Source organism: Pleurodeles waltl, chromosome 8 (genome assembly GCF_031143425.1).
Source record: "Pleurodeles waltl isolate 20211129_DDA chromosome 8, aPleWal1.hap1.20221129, whole genome shotgun sequence".
Lineage (NCBI taxonomy): Eukaryota > Metazoa > Chordata > Amphibia > Caudata > Salamandridae > Pleurodeles > Pleurodeles waltl.
Window position 1 is genome coordinate 182,900,032 of NC_090447.1, and position 22,255 is coordinate 182,922,286.

The 22,255-nt window shown below is 45.1% G+C and overlaps 1 protein-coding gene across 8 annotated transcripts in view; it reads right to left on the bottom strand.

The window, feature by feature from the left end:
• Positions 1-594: 594 nt before the first annotated feature.
• The window catches only part of SYNJ1 (synaptojanin 1), a 767,318-nt gene continuing 745,657 nt past the window's right edge, over positions 595-22,255 (bottom strand). For 7 of the 8 annotated variants that reach the window (XM_069204034.1, XM_069204040.1, XM_069204035.1 and 4 more), the window contains one exon: positions 595-6,039. In XM_069204034.1, coding sequence (XP_069060135.1) covers positions 5,200-6,039 — 840 coding nt within the window. In that variant the 3' untranslated portion in view covers positions 595-5,199. The remainder of the gene's footprint in view (positions 6,040-22,255) is intronic. The other variant, XM_069204039.1, reaches the window with a different exon arrangement.

Genomic DNA, 22,255 nt, shown 5'->3' on the forward strand with positions numbered 1-22,255 from the left:
ACCATTGTCGAAGGCAGGGGAGGGCCATCATGACCCACTTAAGGCTTCGCCTCTCAATCATTTCCTCACGGCACACTTACCATTGATAATAAATAGCACATTGCACTCTGAGCATCTGTCTGTGTTTGCTCAAGATATATTATTACCATTCTTAAATTGTGGACAAAATGTTTGCCATCAATCTTTCCTTTTGCATATGCAGAAAATCAACAGCTTAGCTGTATACATTAAATTGTGTCATATTCTCTGAGCAAAATATGTACCATAAACGTTCTTTGTAAATATTGGATGCATAATGTTTTGGTTTCTTATTACTGAGACATATACCTTCAATTGTGTAAACCTTTTCACACTATTTTGTGACTACTCACCAGAAGATATGCACTGTTATATCCTTTGATAGAATTTAATGTCCGTTTTTGAACACTTGAGCAATAAAAAGAATGATGCTTGACCACCTGTATTGGTGCAGAGTTATTCAAATATTCTCACTTCCTGAACTAAGGGCGGGATGGTGGCGTGGATGCCAGGTGTTCTGATTTTTTGAAGAAATCCTAAAAATAAATGTGTCGATTATGATTAAAAAGGCAGGAGTATTTGTAGACAGTTAAATTTATTTCAGTCGCACTACGTTTCACAGGATATGGTGGTGATACAGTACAATCAGGACTGCAGTTCTGTACAGTTGATAGTACAGTCTTAAGTAACTTAGACATGTATACAGAGCACCTTAACCACAGGGAACATAACTTGTTTAAATGCAGGATACACGGTTTACTCGAAGCATTGGTCCATTTTCAGCAAATAACATACATTTTACTTGCATTACTTCTAAGAGTTTGCAGTGCCCTTTAAATATGCGATATGATTTTGAACACATTGCATTAGGTTTTTACAACTCCTCCGTCCTGTAAACAGTGTTGGTAAGCTATACATCACATACATTCAAGACCATTTTTGGTCGCAATAAATATACCACAGGTAATAAACCTATTGATCACAAACCTGCGATCTGAACTGACAGGTTATACTAAATAGAGAGATTCAGCTCGTTTCTTATATAGACTATATACTTAACACACTATTCACAATAGATCGCCAGAAACTGAACAGGGTATTTCACACTTTGAAGCAGAGTTCTTCCATGAACATCGGCTTTTAAAGCAGAAATTAAATATGAGCACAACAGAAGCGCCTCTTGCTGTTATGTCTTTTTAACCACAAAGCTGTAATCAAAAATCGTGAGTTTAAATACAACATGGTTCTTTCATGCCACTGAAGAAATGTTTAAACCTTAATATCACAATTCGAGGGCTTTATTCCAACAGTTTGGAAGCAACCCATCAACCACGAAGGAGCACACATGGACGCATCAGTGTGGCAAAAATACAGAAACAAGTTGCTTTTGACAGCTTCGGGATACCATATTTTGCACAGAATGCATTGCTCCAGAAAACAAAGCTTACAATATCCCATTAAGAAAAACACAAACAGCTCCTCAAAATAGGCGAGGACCCTTCATGTATCTGGGCAATTCAATTAAAGCTGGTAGTCCTTGAGAATAACACTGTGATTTTCTTGTGTATGGCTTCTACATGAATGTGGTCAGTGGCAAAAACTGTTTTCTCCTACAGCAGTCACATCATGCCCATGGGGGACAAAGGCCATTTTGCATGTGCGGCGGTGTATGATTCAGTCCACGAAGGCCCAGCAGAAAATTCATCAGGCAGCCTTTGCCCCTTGCAGGGCCATTAAAGGACTTACTTTAGAGCTTTCGCTTTCCGCACACTCTTGAGTGATGGCTGTCCTTTGTGGGGGAAGATACTGTAAATGGTTCCAATCAGTTTGGCTACTTTTTCAAATCTCCATGGGTGCTTAGAGCAGAAAGGAGCAAGACAATGAAGATTAGGGAAAGGAAGCAGGAGAAATCAGGTAAAGTTTGGATCCTACAGTACCCACTTCAAAACCTATGTGGAGCTGCATGGCTTAATCAGTATGAAGAGCATAGGCTATGGCATTGTTCAGGAATACACAGAGAGGTATGAACCTGAAATCTACACTGGGACCTAAAATTGACACCCTAAACCATTAGACCCAGTCTAAGCTCTACTTTTTGGGGCTACAGGGTCTCTAGGCCTTTAGTGACTTCAGCGAAAATACCCCACCACTGAATTGTGGTCAGCTATTCAGAATTCTAAACCTCATGACATGTTTATATGAAATTTAGTAAGCAATAAAACAAGATTGCTGCGCATATAGGACTCCTGACTGCAGATTTCTAATCCAACCTTTCTCAGCCTTTCCAAAGTCCATATTCCGACAAAAACAATTGAAATTATGACATTTCCTATAAGCATATTTGATCCCAGCATAAGAATCTAGGCGATTCCCAATGTCTGGATTCAGATTCATTAAATTATATTTAACTAACTGTTTGTTATTTCTCTGTAAGCAAGTTCATGAAGCAAGTGCACCAGCGTAATATATAATGACATGTACATTTTCTACTGGACACTGGCCTCGCATTTCCTTTACTGCTGATGGATATCATTGGCTGATCACTCTGCACTATTTTGTTTATCACTCCTTACACAACTCGTTATAAGGAGATTCTTCTACAAATAGAGCCGCTTTTAAGTCTTACGCCTTCACCTTTTTAGCATGTATGAATTCTTCAGAAGTATACAGGATGTATAATGACTCCTACCCTAATACTGTAACCAAACAAATGTACTGATATTTTAAGAGTTTGCAAAAAGTGACACTAAAATTCTTGGAAACAAACGTGAAAAGAATTGTTATAGAACTTGTGGAGCTAGCCGTCAAAATCAGCTCAGACTGTCCTCCAAACAGTGTCTTAGTTCAAAAAATCACTTTTCAAGGGAAATCAATTGATATTTCAACTTTTGCTACAACAAACAGATTTTCTGGAAGGAGCAGTGCCCATGTGTATCGAGCATATACATGCTCACTAGAGTGGACACCTCATCAAATGAAGCTCTAAGATTGTGCTATTAAGCTGCCAGTCTCTCATCAATCCCTACATCATTCTCCAAACCTTTGATATACACTGTTACACTGACGGTTTAGTGCCATAATACCTAAACTGAACGCCTGGTGTAACTGCCCATGTGTGTGTGTAACCTTGATCGAAGTATATATCTTAGTCAAACGTTCAGTAAATTAATTTTATTTTCTGGCTGCACAAGTACTGGTAATGCCGTTATAAAAAAACTACGCTCATAATGAAGAAATGCCTGCTTTTCTAATAATGCTTCTCCACAACTTTATCACCATGCACCTACGATACTGAAGTGTGCATTGAATATACCCAAGACCCCAGGAGCTCACACTTGTCGACTTCTATGATTCAGATTAAAGAGAAATACATTTGATCATCAGAAGTCACCTCCACATTGCTAAGACTGCCATTTTATGGAAAAGGAATTAATCCTTCTTTAATGCAGTTGGAGCAGACAGATTTCAGGTACACCACTCAACTGTGAATTAAAAAACAAAAACAAAATATTTAAGATATTGTTTCTGGAAAGGAATCAGCCATTGCCAACATTTGACATTTGAAAGTGGCAACCTCACCAAACGAAAATATTGTCAAGTACAATATTGATATTATTATAAGGTATGATTTGATTATTTTTTTAATTGTCTATTTACCTCAGATCAGTGTCACTCTTAAGCTGAGATCTTTAATGAGGAGGATGACACCAACAATTATATTCCGAAAAAGTAGTCCAAAGGTCAGGCTCTACTGAACCTGCTGCCTACGGTCTCTGTAATGACAGTCTTTGTTAAGAGAGATGCTTTTCCAACTTCGTTTTTGGTAATTTGGTGGTGCTCATTTCTTAATGTTTATTAATGCAGGTTTCATTTACTAAGACATACCTGCCATGCTCGTGAACAATGGACTTTTAAAGAAGACGTAGCGAGCAACTTTTCCATTTGAAGTTCTTCATTTAGAAATATTTCAAGCCCTTTGTTATTTCTTTTTTCTGGGATATAGTACACTTTCTGAAACTTCCAAGAAGGACAAAGGCAAAAAAGATCTACTTGTTTGAAGTTTGAAGTAAAATGTTTAATGAGTTGAAAGGAAGAAGGCTTTCCACAGCCAAAGCATTCCTGGGGCTGCGATTTCTTCATGCTTGGCTTCTCAACAAGATGGCAAAGACTCTCATCTTACGTGGATGGAGAGCATGACAAACTCAACATGAAGAGCGTAACTAGATGCCATTTAGGTACGTCTCTTGAAAAATGAAAAAAATCTGATGAAGAAGTAAAACAAAGTTATACATATGTACAACACAATGTAGTAAATGGCAGAACAAAAATGAACCAACAATGGTAAACTTGCAAAATAGAACAAAACCGAGTCTCATTGAGAGGATCCTCAATCAACAACAGAAAAAGGAAACAGGATGTACAACGTTTGCACTTGCTTGGCATGAAGGACACAAAGTGATCAAACCCTTATGGTTCATGCGGTTTCATAAAATTCTTCCTAAATGTTTTTACGGCTCAGATATCACTTTTTTGCATATTGCCGTTAGAGCTTTGGCAACCTACCTCTCTAAAATATAAAAGACGAATAGGTGTGACTGAGAAGATGTAAAGATAGTTTACAGCTCTCCGTAAGTGCACGTACACACAGACTTTGATATTTTATATGCCTAGTGGATGAGAAATCTCGATTCAGAAGGCCACTATATTTAGTCATATATCACATTTAACTGACAACCCTTTTCTGATAACGTTTGTCTGGAAAATCCTCTAAAATTATTTGTAAATCTCACTTGAAACACTCAAACATTTACTTAGAAAATACACCCAATGTAGTTATTGAATGTTTTGTTTTATCTTGCTTGTGTTGAATATCCTATCCCAAACAATAAAATATTTAACAGTGTAATAACGGAGGGTCCCTTGTTTTAATGCATTTCAATTCAAGATAAATATATATTTGCATTTCAATAACTTTGGACATCTTCTTATGAATATTTCTGACCAAGATATATACACATTTAATAGTTTAATAAATATAATTAATTTGTTTGTGCATGAAACAACATAATAATCAGTGCATTTGACAATCAGAAAGCATTGCACCCAGTATAATTCCAGTGCCCAGCCATTCTTTTAAAAGTGACACGCCTTCAAATAGTTGTGTGGATTTCCCTTTCCATTCTATCTGTCAGTAAACTCTTGTGTAGGTGAACGTTTGGGCCCAAATGAATTGGAAGACTTTGTAGGTAACCTAGTGCTGGTTCTTGATCTTGATGGAATAGGAGGAGGTGCAGGAGGCCTTCGTGCTGGCAAAGTCTTTGATGCGAAACTTCTGTTCCAGTCATTGTCAAAGCTAAAGTCTGATTCAGGAAAAACATTGATGTGCATGTTTGAGAATTCTGTTGATACCTCTTGCTTTGTGGGAACGATTTTATTGAACTTATCAGCATTATTGATAGCTGAATTTAAATTGCAATTAACATCCTCTTCGTCAAAAGTTACCCATCCTTTTGGTTTTGTACTTTCAAGCAGAGAAGTTTTGTTTACCAAATTACATGTGTCCATAGGTGGATCCTTTGAAGCGGGGGTTTTTGTAGAGATGAGGAGTTTATCAGATATGTCAACATCTTCATAGGATTCGGTAGCTACTTTGAAATTGTGAGTTTTAAATGGGTTTCCTGAACACACAGGTCCTGTGAAAGGGTTTGAACAATCAACTTCAAAGTTTGTTTCGCCAACAAATGGGTTCTGAAAGATGTTTATATTTTCCTGTGATCTACTGTGATTTACAATTAACGGCTGTATTGGCACAGCACCTGTAGCATTTAATGCATTGACACTGTTTTGTGTTGTAAAAGTAACTGTAGATAGCTTCAACTCTTTCGACAGCGGAACAGGTGAGCTGCGAAGAGAAGCATTATTCCAAGAAGCAGGAAGCAAGTTAAAAGATGGATCTTCAAATGGAGAGCTTCTATATCTTGCTTCAGGATTAACACCATGAAAACTTCCATTTTCTTTATTCTGAAATGAAAAGATACAGAAGTTGCTGATATATAATCTTAGGACACAATATATTTGTTTTATCTGAATGTAGTGCATTAATGCAGTCAATTAATACATGCTTTAATTCACAGGAATTAAAAAATTAGCGATGTCACACAGGAAAGAGTCTAGTGGTACAATACCACCAGAACTATTAGCATGATCACTGGAGAATGTATTGACCCAGAAAAGTAGTCATTGATGGATACACAATACCAACAATATTGTTATGAGAACACTGGGACTTCACAGCTACAGAATGGTAAATCTTTAGAATGCATGCAAACACTGTGATGCGAAGTGAACAGCACTTGTAACATTTCATACCACAAGTAACAATATAATACTGTACACGGCAGACATCTTTGAGAAAGTATGTGTTAGGGAAGTGGTCTAATTTAGTTGTTAGTGAATTGGCATACTAGTCAGAAGATCAATCTTTCACCTCTTGTTTCATCAAATCACTATCTCCTGTGTAGTAATTCTCATGACTTTGAATGGGAAGTGGCAAGTAAGTAAATATTGGCAACAAAGAGTTCCTGCACTCAAAGTCATTAGACTTACTCTCATGATCGTTATGTAAAACAATAATGTATAAGCATTTACCATGACCTCAAATTTAGTGGTGATCTGGGGGGGTCGAGTTTGTTTCATAGACCCCTGCCAGAAACTACAGAGTATCTTAAGAATTGACAATATTTTGTTAAAGAAGAAAAGACTGCAGGATTGTATGTGATGGTTACTACGGTCATCAAGCGGGGTTTTCAGTCAGAAATTGTTAATCAGGCTTAGTGGCTGGAGCTTGGGTAAGATTTACAGCATTTATTTAATCTCAGTGGATGAGAAAGATTGATTTTCGAAAAAAGTATTGTATAATTTAGCTCTTATAACAATAATTTTTAAATAAGTCAGAATGTATTATTTTCAGTGAATGTAAATGCGGATGTAAAAACAGAAAGAAATATAGGTGTGATAGTTTGGTGCTTCGAAATTATAGTCTTCACGTTGAGTATAAAGTGAATGGGTTCTGTGTTAGAAAACAGAACTAACTCTAGTCTGGTGGTATCTAGGTAATCATAAATATCTGAAGGGTAAAGGCTAAGGACCCTGCCTTTATTTAACCATGAAACTAGGAAGATCTCTTGTCAGCACATAGCACAATAAGTTTTGCTGAGAAAAAAAGTTTTGGATGCATGAGAGTAAGGAGGAACAAGAGCTGCTCTCGCCACCCTCCACTAAAATGCAAGATGAGAAATGGGGTTCAGCAGTGCTTGAAAAGGGACCAAGACGGGTTAATGCACTGTCATAAACACCATTTTTGAAGCCTGAATTGTGTCAGAGTGACTCTGCTCATGGAGCTGCAAGGGTATCCCCTAATGTGACCTGATGTCTTGCTCGTCAATTACTACCTCACTCCACAGGTGCGGGGTGGGAATGATAAAGCAAAGTTGTAAATCCAATTTGGACAAAAATGTACAAAAGACAAAACAATCAGCACTTCAAGTTGAGAAGAGTGGGTGAAAGTTAATCAGCGGGATAGTGAAATGTACAATAAAAAACTGTTACAGAATGTAAGCACTTGTTAAAATGGATGCTTCTTCTGGCGAATTCTGCATCTACTTAAAGTCTTGTCAATTAATAAGTCTTAACGAATGCAGCTCTGAGTGCACATTTAACAGAACTGCACAGCAAGGAACCCCCAGCACAAAAGGACCAAAGCAGACCTCAGTTTCAGCCTTTGTAAACAAGAAATGATTTTTAAAGAAATGGGTGGAAGCTTAAGTGGCCACTAGCCAATGCTAAAATACCCATTACTCAAAGCAGAGCAGAGGACGCAGCTCTCCTTCTTCTGGAATGCCTTCCTGGAGTTCCTGCTTGAAAACCCTATGGCAATGTCTAACACTCAACCCAATCCATCTTTTAACTGCTTGTCTGTAAACTGACTTGTCCTTTTTCGCCGAAAGAGCAACTGTAGCAGTCAGTGATCATGACTGTGCTCCAAACGGGGGGTGCATTTGTGGTCTAAATGGGATAAAGGTCCCTCGTATTTGACCTTTGTGGAGGAGGAATTCATGATACGATTGAAATCCAAGTCAGAGATAACATCCCAAGACTAACTTCGAAAGAGGTAAAGGTTTAACTCTCAACACAACAATCTACTAAGAACAGTGTGAAAGCTGGGCCTCAGATCATTTCAAGTACCTTGGCATGCTTAGCATAATTAACTTGCATAAGGCCTAGGAAGTCAATATATCACTCCTCGTATTCCTCCTTAAGCTGGACATGGAATGCTGGCGTACCCTACCTTATAAAAAAATACATTTCTTTATTGGTTGTATCAACATGAATAGAACATATACAAGTCTTGTAGTATGGCAAAAATAAAAAAAATAATTGCATTGCAATTACTTGCATTCTCACTGTCCATGAGGTGTGGTTATCTGTATAATTGGAAGTGATGTTAACGTACGAAGAGCAAATACAGTCATTCAGTAATGTTACTGCTGGTTGCATTATATATCTGATCTCCATTACCGTTATAACTTAATGGAATAAACTATAACATTACTTGTGGCATGTGTTAATCTGTTTGCCAATAGGGATGGGTGGGGGAGAGGGGGGGGGGGGGGGGGTGAGGGGAGATGAGCGTCCAGTAAAGATACAAAGGGGGAACAAGTCTTGACTCAAATGTTACTCATTATTTGTGCAAGCAGGGCCCATCTCTCAGCTAACCTGGAAGAGGGCACTGTGCCTACATAGGATGTTCCCTGTTAAGTGTATCGTGAGCGCTGAGAGTGTGTGGAGAGTGTGTGGTGAGTATGCGTCGTGTGTCTACAGTATTAGGATGGTGTGGGGACAGGGCTGGCTTTTGGGCGGTGCGAGCAGTGCGACCGCACCGGGCGCGGACCTCCAGGGGGCGCTGTGTTTAGCAATAACGTCCGAAACATGCGATTTAAAAGCACCTGCTGAAAAGTTCCTTGAGCGTTTAGCCTTAAAGAAACAATTAACATTTCTAGATACCTCTTGTGATTAATGTTCCTGCTAGAGAGAGAGATAGGAGTTTTGCCTGTTGGCAGCTTTGACTCAACATAAAGTAGCATAGAGGGTTAACATGCCTGCTTAAAATACAGAGTTATGGGGCATAATTAAGAAAAGTGGCGCTGCACACAGTGCAGCGCCCTTTTGTTACAACCCTTAGCGCCCCCCTAACGCCCTCTTATGTGCATCACATTTAAAATACTGTGCACCATGGCGGTAGTTAGGGGACTAGCGTCAGAATTTTTTACGCTAGTCCGGTGCTTTGCTGGATTAGCGTAAAATTTGTTGACGCTAATCTTGCAAAGCACCCAGAGGCCCATTGTAACCAATGGACGCCTCATTTTAATGCCTGCTCTGAGCAGGTGTTTAAAGTGCCTGAAAAAAATTATGCAAAGAAATCTGATAATTTCTTTGCGTCATTTGTTTGGCTCCTCTAATGGGGGATGCACCCTTTGCATACATTATGCCCGGCGCAGGCATAAGGCAACGCAAAAGGTTACAAAGTGGTGCAATGCATGCATTGCTCCTCTTTGTAAATACGGGGCAGCTTTTTTGGCCTTCTAACGCCACATCAGTGTAAAAAAATGACACTAATATGGAGTTAGAATGGCACTAGGGGGCTCTTAAATATGCCCCTATGGCAGTGCTTAATTTGTGCTAGATGTTTCTGGTGCGGAGCACCGGCACTTATTTTTTAGGGCCGGTGCTTACTTTTCTGCCTCAAGCATTTACTGTGAGAAAAAGACACATATGGGAAAGACGGAGGAAGAGAAAAACTAAAAAGCGTCACAACGGGAAAAATCAGAAATCCGCAAGAGTGAGCTGAAGGGGCAGGGAGTGCCTGTAAATGGATTGAGGAGGCCTAGTATAGCTTCAGGATTACGCTGCCTCTGTATTCCGTGTTCACACATTTAATTGCAGCACCAGTGTGTTTAAGAGGAGGGCATTGGGCACCAGCACCTTTTTATTTACAAATTAAGCACTGCCCTATTGGGGCCTATTTGAAAAAAGTGGCGCTGCACACAGTGCTGCGCCACTTTTCTAGCGCCCCTTAGCACCCCCCTAACGCCACCATGTGTGTGTCATATTTAAAATACGGTGCACCATGGCAGTGGTTATGGGACTACCGTCAGAATTTTTTTATGCTAGTCTGGCGCTTTGCAGGATTAGCATAAAAAATGTTGACGCTAATCCTGCAAAGCACCCAGAGGCTCATTGTAACCAATGGAAGACTTCTTTTAATGCCTGCTCTGAGCACACTTTAAAAGTGCTGGAAAAAAATGACGCAAATAAATCTGTCAGATTTCTGTGCGACATGTTTTTTGGCCCCCCTAATGGGGGGATGCCCCTTTTGCATACATTATGCCTGGCGCAGGCATAATGTAGCACAAAGTGTTACAAAGTGGCACAATGCATGCATTGCGCCTCTTTGTAAATATGGCGCAGGGTTTTTGGCATTCTAACACCACATTAGTGTAAAAAAAATGACACTAATGTGGCGTTAGAATGGGACTAGGGGCTCTTAAATATGCCCCTAAGGCAGTGCTTAATTTGTGCTTATTGTGTCCAGTGCGGAGCTCTGGCACTTATTTTTGAGGGCCGGCGCTTATTTTTCTGCCTCAAACATTGACTGCAAGAAAAAGACACATATGGGAAAGACAGAGGAAGAGAAAAACAAAAAAGCGTCACAAAAGGAAAAAGCAGAAATCCGCAAGAATGAGCTGAAGGGGCAGGGAGTACCTGTAAATGGATTGAAGAGGCCCGAGTTGGCTTCACGATTACGCTGCCTCTGTATTCTGTGTTCACACATTTAATTGCAGCACCTGTGTGTTTAAGAGGAGGGCTTTGGGCACTGGCACCTTTTTATTTACAAATTAAGCACTGCCCTATGGGGCATATTTGAAAAATGTGGCGCTGCACACAGTTCTGCACCACTTTTCTTGCACCCCTTATCACCCCCCCCCCACTCCACCACTTCTTTATACTAGTCCGGTGCTGTGCAGGATTAGCGTAAAAAATGTTGATGCTAATCCTGCAAAGCACACAGTGGCCCATTGTAACCAACAGAAGTCTCCTTTTAACGCCTGCTCTGAGCAGGTGTTAAAAGTGCCGGAAAGAAATTACGCAAAGGAATCAGTATGATTTCTTTGCGTCATTTTTTGGCCCCCCAAAATGGGGGAATGCCACCTTTGCATACATTATGCCTGGCGCAAGCATGATATAGTGCAAAGGGATGCAAAATGGCACAATGCATGCACTTTGTAAATATGGCACGGCGATTTTTGCCTTCTAACATTAGAGTGAAAAAAATGGCGCTAATGTGGCGTTAGAAAAGCGCTAGGGGCTCTTAAATATGCCCCAATATTTTAAGTGGCTAGCTGAGTGGATTAGTAAAGTCAGCCTTTACAAGTGCTTTAAAACACATGAATGTATGTGAAAGGGGAGCGATGGAGAGATCAGGGGCACATTTGCCGGGTGGTAGTGAGTGAAACCCAGGACGAGGTGATGGGGTGGGGGGCGCCACAATAAACTGTCGCACAGGGCGCCACCAGTCCTAAAGACGGCCCTTTGTGGGGACCGTCTACGGTGGTTGATTGTCAGACTGAACTTCTTTCTATCCTCTCGAGATATGTCTACCAGTCCGATAAAGTGGTTAGGGGAGCATGTCCTGACCCAGTGGCCCGCAGCGCTTGTAATTCCGCTAATATGCTTGAGAAAAAGTCTGAGAGCCACATCCTAATTAGGGGAGGGGTGGCAGATTTCCAGGACATGGTTATTCTGCTTTCTGTCAGTTTCAATGCAAAGGTCCACAAACTTGTTGACAGGTTTGCGTGCTGCCGTTTGGGCAGCGACGCACAATAAACAATGCACACTTTCCTTCTGGAAGGGAGTGCCTAGAGCGCCTGTGAGAAATACTGCTCTCTCTTCCCAGTAGGGAGCATGTTGTGCGCAATCCCACACCATGTATATAAAGTCAGCTGCAGTGGTGTGGCAGAGAGGGCAAGGGCCCCTGGATCACGGGTGCATGGGTGCCAACCATTTAGGGGTTAGATACGTGTAGTGCATATCATTGAACTGCGTGTATTTAAACGTAGCATTTGTTGAGATGAGTTTCAGTACGCTCAAACCCTTGTCAATTGTTTGTCCGTCAGCGATGTTGCAAGGGCCATGCCCCTATAACCTCAGAGCTGGTGTAGGGGGGGTCTCACTTTCCAATCATATGGTGTTATCTAATTGTGTTATGGCCTTGAAGGCATTCCTGTGCATCAACAGAACCTGAGGCACTACCAAAGTCTCCAGTTTGTCGTATGTTTTATGCCAAATGACTTGTGTGTGTAGCGTAAAGGAGGAAGGAGCCTTGCGGTATCCCATAATCACCTACCAGACATTCAAGTGTACTAATGATCTTGTCGGTGAACAGGTCTCCCCATAACGTCAATCCCGCATTAGACCATGCAATCGCATGTGTGTGTGCATCTGCAACTCTTCGCATTCTAGCATCGCCCACAGGGGCAGTGCTGGCACATATGGGGGGGAGGGTTACCATGTTTCCTGGATACTTAAGTGATGCAACAAGACTTGACCATCCTCGATAAGGCATTTCCCTGTTTCCTGGTATCTCGGCCTCAGTTCCCAGTAACCACTGTAGTGTCCAATATGGTGTCATTCCGTCCAATCTATCTCCCATTTCTGATATATTTTGACCCACAAGCCATCTCATGGGCCAATGAAGTTGGGCAGCTGCATAGTAATACTCATAATTCGGGGCACCTGATCCGCCCTGCTCTAGTGGCGTGTACAGTTTGGCAAGTGCCACTCAGCATCTGCCCTTACCCTATATCAGGGTAGACAGGCAGGGTGTGAAGGTCTGCAAAAAGTTTGGCCAGTAACAACACCGGTAGAGCAGAGAAAAAGTACAGTACCCTAAAGAGGATTAGCATTTTGGAAATGGAAATCCTGGCTGCTGGGGACAGCAGCAGGGACATCCAAAATGGAACGGGTGATCTTGCATTCCTAATGGCTCTACCCACATTGCCGTCTATTAAGCTTGTGGTGGAGTAATACACTTGAACTCCCAGATGCTTAATGGAATCGAACTCCCAAAGAAGTGGGGAGCGTAGCAGCCCCCTCCTTTGAGATTCAGTTAAAGCTGTCATCGGAACAAGTGGGACTTGCCCAACCTCACTCTCAGACTGAAGGCCACTCCAAATTGCACTCCAAATCGCTGTAGGAGGTCCATGAGTTGCAGGAGCACCGTGGCGTAATTTCTAAGATATCCCAGAGCACCAGCCACATATAGCGAGATGATAAGCCACCTGCCACCGGCTTGGATCCCCCCATTCCATGGCACGTGCACGGAGTGTGGAGGCTAGAGGCCCCATCGCTAATGCAAAAATAATAGGGAAACAGGGGGCAGCCCTGCCGGGTGCCTCATTCTATGGCAAACGGGTCAGGTATGATATACCGAGTCCATACACATGCTAATGGGGAGTTGAAGAGTATCGCAATCCCTTGTGGAAATTTGGGGTCTATCCCTTTGTTTATGAGGACTGCCATCAGGTATACTCACCCAAGGATGTCAAAAGCCTTCTTTATGTCTAAAGAGGCAACCCAAGGATTGTTGTCTGATGACCATGCCCAGTCCATCAGCATGAATAGGTGGCGTAGGTTCAAGAAGGTATTTCTTCCAGGAATTAACCCATTTTGGTCCTGGTGTACTAACTGCTGTGCACTGGGTATCAGTCATTTAGCCAACACCATCCCCAGGATCTTAAAGGTGGACCCTGCCTTTTAACCTGGCAGGGCAGAGGCTCAATATGATTTCACTTCGATGCTTGATTTACTATCTATATGACATGTCACTCTCCTTCTTTCAGACAGTACAGTTGTGAATATTGAGATATCTTTGGGCAGGGAAGCAACTTTGTATAGTACCAATCAAACAAGTTACTTACCTTCAGTAATGCCTTATTTGGTAGAGACTATGGGGGTCTTTCCGACTCCGGGGACCACGGAAGCACCGCCAAAAGGCTGGCGGTGCTTCCCAGCCCATTCTGACCGCGGCAGGAAAGCCGTGGTCAGAAAAGGGAATCTGGCGGTTTCCCGCCGGATTTCCCCTGCATGGGCTGAATCTCCATGGCGGCGCTGCTTGAGATTCCGACCCCCTTCCCGCCATCCTGTTCCTGGCGGTTTTTACCGCCAGGAACAGGATGGCGGGAACGGGTGTCTTGGGGCCCCTGGGGGCCCCTGCACTGCCCATGCCACTGGCATGGGCAGTGCAGGGGCCACCTAACAGTGCCCCATAAAGATTTTCACTGTCTGCATTGCAGACAGTGAAAATCGCGACGAGTGCAACTGCACCCGTCGCACCCCTGCAACTCCGCCGGCTCCATTCGGAGCCGGCTTCATTGTTGCAGGGCCTTTCCCGCTGAGCTGGCGGGCGCTCCTTTGGTGGGCGCCCGCCGGCCCAGCGGGAAAGCCAGAATGGCCTCTGCGGTCTTTTGACCGCGGAGCGGCCAAGTGGCGGTTTCCGCTTGGCGGGCAGCGCCCGCCGCCCGCCAAGCTCAGAATGAGGCCCTATATTTACCTGCATATTTCTTATCTTTGAATTCTCCCCAGAGGTCAGACTGGATCGGTAAGATTTTTCGTGAGTAGTACCCATGTGTGCCGGTAGGTGGCGTCTATCGGTGCCACATCTGTCATCGGCGTCATCTGTACCGGAAATGATGCTGTTGTTCTGGTATAGGCGCCACACCAAGCGCACATCAGTTTCTTTTTACAATTTCCCACACCAGAGGCGCAACCCATGAAGAACACTGACCAATGGTATGTCAAAACTAGGGCCCGAAAGGGAAGTCCTTGCCTCTAGAAATCCGTTCGCAGAGCAGGGAGGATGGGTGGGTTGATAAGGAATATGCAGCTAAATATAGTCTGTACCAGATAAGGCATTACCGTAGGTAAGTAACTTCTTAATCTGATAGAGACTTCTATCTGCAGATTCCTTACCTTTGAATAGATCCCCAAGCAATACGATCCACGGAGGAGGGTCTGTGAACCAATCTGAAACAAGGATGTCCTGCCGGACTGAACAGGCAAAGTGCCTGTCCCTATGGACCCGACTGTCCAGGCAATAGTGTTTGGTAAACGTGTGCAGAGAAGCACACGTTGCTGCCTGCCAGATGTCAAGGATGTCAAGGACCGGAACTCTCCCTTCTTCCTTAAAAGAATGTGGGGGTGAGTAAAAAGTAGGCAAGGTGATAAATTGGCCTACATGAAAAGGCGTGACCACTTTTGGCACAAAAGAGACCCTAATGCGAAGCACTACTTTGTCCGATACATAGAGAGGTAGGGAGGCTTAGATGGCAAGGCCTGCAGCTCACTGACTCTGCGGGCAGATGTAACTGCCACAAGGAAGGCTGTTTTCACTGTGAGAAACCTGAGGCGACAGTTGTGAAGAGTCTCGAAGGGAGCACACATCAGAAAGGTAAGAACCAAATTAAGATTCCACTCTGCATAAAGGGGATGGAGGGAAGAGATGAGTAAGACCCTTGAGGAACCTATTTACAACAGGAGTCTTGAATAAGGAGGGTCAATCGGGCAACCACAAAAAAGCAGACATAGCAGTTAAATAGTCCTTAAGAGTGCCCAAAGCAGAGCCCTGACAGGCAAGGGAAAGAATGAACAGTAGAACCTCAGAAAGAGGGGCAAAATGGGGATCAACAGTCTTGTCTGTACCATGCCCCAAATTTCTTTCAAAGAGAGGCGTATAACGTTTTGGTTGAGGAACACCTAGTGGCCAAGATTACGTTACACACTTTGGGAGGATGGTAAAAGCTGTCAACTGCCTATGCTCAATATCCACGCCAGAGAGTTGACAAGTTCCAGGGAAGAACTCTCCCAAGATGCTTCAAAAGACAGTCTGATTGGAGGATTGACGGACATGCTCAGCAGCTTGTGATACCAGACTCTCTGTGCCCAGTCCGGAGCCACAAGGATTACTTGGGTACGGTAGTTCCTAATCTTCTTGAGAACTCTGGGCAAGAGTGGTATGGGCAGAAAAGCGTACAGGAGGCCTGAATTCCACTCAAGATGAAAAGTGTTTCTGAGCAAATACCACCTTGGAAACTCCAGCGTGCAAAACTGCTAATATTGAGCACTCCCTGTGGAGGCAAACAGATCTAACCAAGGCTCTCCCCTTCGCTGAAAGAGACCTTGCGCCACCTTCGGATGGAGACACAATTTGTGATCTGCTAGGAATTTTCGGCTGAGTTTGTCTGCCCTGGCGTTTAGAGAGCCCACAAGATGTTGAACCACCAGAGATGTGCTCTGCTGTTCCAGACATGTCCAGAAGTGAAGAGCCTCTTGACAAACGGTCCACGACCCCATCCAGCCCTGCTTGTTGCAGTACCACATAGTGGTGTTGTTGTCTGTGAACACCTGCACTATCTGTTCCAGCCATGTTCAGAGGCGAAGAACCTACTGACAAAGGAACCACAACCCCGACAAGCCCTTCTTGTTGCAGTACCACATGGCGGTGGTGTTGTCCATGAACACCTGCACTACCTATCCCTTAAGAAAGGGAAGAAAGGCTTTCAATGCCAGTCATGTTGCACAGAGCCACAGCATTTTGATATGGAGTACTGCTACCGCAGGAGACCAGATTCCTCTGATTTCCACCTCTCCCATATGACTGCCCCATCCCAGGAGCAACGCATCTGTCACTACTGTCAGATCTGGCTGGGGAAGGGAAAGAGATCTGCCTTTGGCCCAATTGTGGTTAGTTAGCCACCACTGCAGGTCTTTCACAGTTTCCTCCAAGATCTGGACCACGTCGAAGAGATTCCCCTGATGCTGTGCCCACTGGAACTTCCAGTCCCACTGCAGAGCCTGCTTATACCAACTGGCATATATCACCAGCTAGATGCAGGAAGCCATGAGGGCCAGCAGCTCAGAGTCAGTCTCATTGAAATCCAGGATAGAACCTGAAACATCGGTGTCATAGCCTGAATATCCTGGACTCGCCAATCAGGAGAATAAGCCAGAATCTGCCCTGGGTGCAGAACAGCTTCGATAAAAAGGACCATCTGAAAGGGAGTCAGGTGTGACTTTGGCACATTTATAGTGGACTCCCGCGAATGCAGGAGGTTCGCCCTAGTATGGAGGTGGGAAATGACAGCCTGGGGCAGGCCCACCTTCAAAAGCCAGTCTTCGAGATAAGGGAAGACTGACATCCTTGATTTATGCATATGAGCTGCAACCACCCAAGGGGCGCAGGTTAAGACTGGAGGGGAGCATGGAAAACTGAAAGTACTCATGGCCTACTGTGAATCACAAGAAACGTCTATGGTAGGCAGAATGAGGATGTGAAAATAAGTGTTCTGCTAGTCTAACGCTACCATCCAGTCTCCTGGGTCTAGGGCTGACAAGACATGAGCCAACCTGACCATTCTGACGTTCTCCTTTTCGAGGGAGAGATTGAGGGCTCGTAGGTCTAGAGTGGGTTGAAGACCCTTGTCCTTTTTGGGGAGTAGCAACCACTTCTAGCACAGGAATCCTCTCTATGGCTCTCTTGGCCAAGAGAGCTGCAACTTTCTCATGGAGAAGGGACAGATGATCCTCCGTCATCCTGTCATAAGGTAGGGGCATGGATGGAGGAGTAGCCTAGAAGGGGAGGGAGTAGCCCTTGGGACGATCTGCAAAACCCACCTGTCCGAAGTAATGGATTGCTAGTGGGGCAAGTGATGGCAAAATCCTGCTGCCAACTGCATGTCCATGGTGGTAGAGAAACAGATTAGGAACATTTAGAAGCTGTTGCAGAGGGAGCGCAGGAGGGCGGCAGACTGACCAGACCGCTAGCCACCTGACCCACAATGTTGGTGGGTCCTGTGCCCTTGGCCATGCAGAGACTGGGCAGCATGCGTGGCTGGATGGGAACTGGCGAGGTTGGAAGCCCCTTCTGTAGCCACAAAAGGAGTGAAAGGTAGACTGGGGAGGACAAGGGGCTGCCCAAGGACCTGGCCATAGCCCAAGTATCCTTAAAGTGCTTGAGTGCCAAATTTGCCTTTTCTACGTAGAAATGGGTGCCACTGCAGGGCATTTCCATAAGGGAAGCTTGGACTTTCCCTGAAAAGCCTGACACTCTCAGCGAAGGGTGGAGCTTCAGGCCACACTTGTTAAAACCACTCTGCCTAGCGGGTCGGTCGTGTCCAACCCGCACTGGATTGTGAATTTTGCTTTGTCTCTCCCATCTGCAACAGCCTGAAAGAGTACAGCCTGGGCCTCATCTGGGACATGTGGCAGCACTTGGGCAACAGTGTCCCACAGAGTGCAGGAATAACGGCCCAAAAGGCACGCAGTGTTCACAGACCACAATACAAGGCTGGCAGAAAAAAACACCTTCTTCCCAAATTAGTCCAGCCTCTTGGATTCTCTATCTGAGGGAGCAGTAGGGAATGGCCATGGGAAGTAGAGGCTTGGACCACCAAGCTCAGAGAGGTGGGAGACTGTGTCAGGAAACTTAGGTCCTCAGGTGCAGGGCAATAGCAGCAGGCAATCTTTCTATTCACAGGAACACCCTGATTGCAGCAGCTCTGTCAAGAGATTAGTTTTGACAGCCACTGAGAGTAGCTGAAGGTCCAGGACCTAAGCCACTCTCCTCACCACCACTGCATAAGAAGCTTCCATCCTCCGTAGCCACAGTTGGGGGGAGAAAGCATACCAGTATCTGGAGATGTGTCCAGTCCACTGACTTTACCCAAGTCCTCACGCCAATCCATTTCCTCTTTGTAGGATTTGTATTCTAAAGGGTGTAGCAACCCCTCCCAGTCTTCCCCGAGGCCTAGTCCAGCACAATAGGGCTCAGGATATGATCTAGAAGTGAAAACTCCTGCCGGAGTCGGAGTCTGCCTGCACCGGGCGCATTGGGCCAGGGAAGGTCAAGGTGGTATGACGGTGGCGGTCTGGATCGAGGACTGGATCCCTGGGAGAGCATTAGTATTGAGGCTGAAGTCACCAACGCGGAACCCAATGGGGGCCCCCTGCGACCCTAGGGGTACTGAAGGTGCTCCGGGAGGGTCAGACTGCCCAAAAATGAGCAGCATGATCTCATAAAATTCTTTCAATTGGGCACAGGTCGCCCAGATTCCGGACACTCTGGGAGGCGCAGGTTCCAAAGAATGAGGTCTAGAATGATGATGTTCCCTCACTGCTTCAACTTCTTGCTTGTATTTTTGTGCCTTGACTTACCTGATCACCCCGAGGACTTGGAGTGGGACGCCTATGACTTGGGAGTCCGTGACTGGTCCCGAGACCTTAAATTCGACCAGGACCTCGACCTGCACGGAGTCGCATGCCGGGCCGCCATCAGCTTCAGGGACCGCACCCTCAAAGCCTTTGAATGCACGGCCTGTCACTCAGAGCACAACTTCAGGTTGTGGTCACGTTCCAGACACCACAAACAGACGATGTACGGATCCATCACTGACATCAGCCAATGACAGGATCAGCAGGGCTTAAAACCTGTCCTACATGACAGCTTGACACAACAGGAGGAAGAAACCTAAAAAAAAAATTAGACAAAAGGTTGAAAAAGACCAGTCAAAAAATGACTAAGGGGTAGCTCTCTATTTGATTGGTGCTGGCTTGCACGGATAGAAAAGAACTGAGGTAATCACGCCTGGGTTTGCGCCTATAAAGGGACCACAAAGTCATTTCTGGTGCTGACAGATCATCCGAAGCACCAACAGGTTAACATGGAGTCTGGATTCCGCTGGAGGCCAGTCTTCTGATCTCCCCCTCTCCCAGATGGCTGCCCCATCCCATGAGTGATTCATCTGCTACCACTGTCAGATATGGTTGGGGAAGGAAGAGGGTCTGCTACTAACCCAGTTGTGGTTTGTTAACCACCACTGCAGATCCTTTGCAGTTCCCTCAGAGATCTGGATCATGTCGGAGAGAGTTCCCTGATGCTGTGCCCACTACATGTTAAGGTCCCACTGCAGAGCCCGCATGCACCACTGGGCATGTTTTACCAGCAGGATGAAGGAGGCCATGAATCCCAGCAACCTCAGAGTCAGACTCACCAAAATCCAGGATAGAGGCGGAAACATTGATATCAAAGCCTGACCCTCTGCAACTCTCTTCGATGACTACTTTGATGACAAATTTACAGCAACTTTCCTCCTCAACCCACCAACATAGATCACCATCTGACTGTCTGAGGACTCCTCCCGCGAGCTCATCACAGACTGGAAGCCACTATCCCTACAGAAAACAGCCACCCTCATGACTTCAACCCACTACGGCGCACCCAAAGACCCTTGCTCACATTATATATTCAGCCTGAGCCAGAATGAGATTAGCAGCATCCTAACTCCCATGCTCAACACCTCCATTAAGACTGCCACCATCATAGAAGCATGGAAACAAGCAGAGGTCAAACCATTCTTGAAGAAACCTTCTGCCGACCCCAGCGAGCTAAACAATGACTGCCCCGTCACTTGGCTTCCTAGCCAAGGTCCTGGAAAAAGCCACCAACAAGTAACTCTCCAAACACCTCAAAGGACACAGCTTGCTAGACTCCTCCCAGTGTGGTTTCCGCTCCAATCACAGCACAGAGACTGACCTCATTGCCGCAAAGGACGACATCGGGTCCCTCCTAGACCAAGGAGAGAAACAGGCCCTGATCCTACTAGACCTGTCTGCTGCGTTGGACACCCACTTCACCTCCAGACTCCACCACGTCGGGGTATGAAGCAACGCCCTCAAATGGATACACGCCTTCATCACGGGCTGCATCCAGAGGGTCCACCTCCCACCCTTCACCTCAGAACCTAAGCGCAACATTTGCGGCATCCCAAAGGGATGCCCCCTCAGCCCTACTCTCTTCAATGACTAAATGTGGCCGTTGGCAGACTGTCCATTCCCATGGACTCAACATCATCTCCTATGCTGCCGACACTCAATTTATACTCTCCTTCTCCGAAGATCACATCACCCCCAGAGACAACTTCAGCAACACCATGACACTCGTCGCCGAATGGATGAGATCTAAATTCTTGAAACTGAACAGGGACAAAATGGAGGTGATTATTGTCAGAAGCAACCCTTATGCCTGGGAAGTTTCCTGGTTGCCATCCATGCTCAGACAAACCCCAACCCGTATGGACCACGCAAGCAACTTAGGCATCATCATCGACAGCAAACTCACCTTCAACTAGCAGATAAACACAGTGGCCTACTCCAACTTCCATAACCTCCACATGTATGGAAAATGTTCAAATTGATCTCCACCGAAACCAGAAAGACAGTCATCCAAGCCATTTAACCAGCAGACTAGACTACGGAAACACCCTCTACGTTGGACTCCACGCCCAGTTCCTCCACTGGCTCCAGACCATACAGAATGCAGCAGCGAGACTCATTTTAGACCTCCCCAGAAGGACCCACATCACCCCCACCTCAGATATCTACACTGGTTGCCGGTGCACAAGAGGTGAAATTCAAGGTTCTAACCATCGCATACAAAGCCCTCTACAACATCGGACCCAAGCTAATCTCCCGCAGACTCTCCATCCAACAACCAACCAGGGAGCTTTGTTCTACAACTCTTGCCCTCTCGCATGTCCCGAGGATCCGATGCAGCGGAAATCACTCCTTCTCATACCTCGCCGCAAAGACCTGAAAAACCCCACCCCTCGGCCAGTCCCCGCAGCTCAGATTAAAGGGAACATCTGAGAGTCAAGTGTGACTTTGGCATGTGGACAGTGAACCCCAGGAAATGCAGAAGGTCTACTGTAGTGTGGAGGTGGGAGATGACAGCCTGGTGTGATCCCGCCTTCAACAGCCAGCCGTTGAGATAGGGGAAGACTGGCATTCCTGATCTCTGCACATGAGCTGCAACCACTGCAATCACCTCGATGATCACCCCAAGGGGCGTTGGTAAGACCAAAGGGTAGCATGGTGAATTGAAAGTTCTTGTGACCTTCGGTGAACCACAGGTAATGCCTATGGGAAGGCAGGACGTAGATGTGAAAGAATGTGCCGTGCAAGCCCAACACTATCACCCAGTCTCCCGGGTCCAGGGCAGATAGGACTTGAGCAAGTGTGAGCATTTTGAACTTCTCCGTCTTGAGGAAGAAATTGAGAGGGTGCCGGT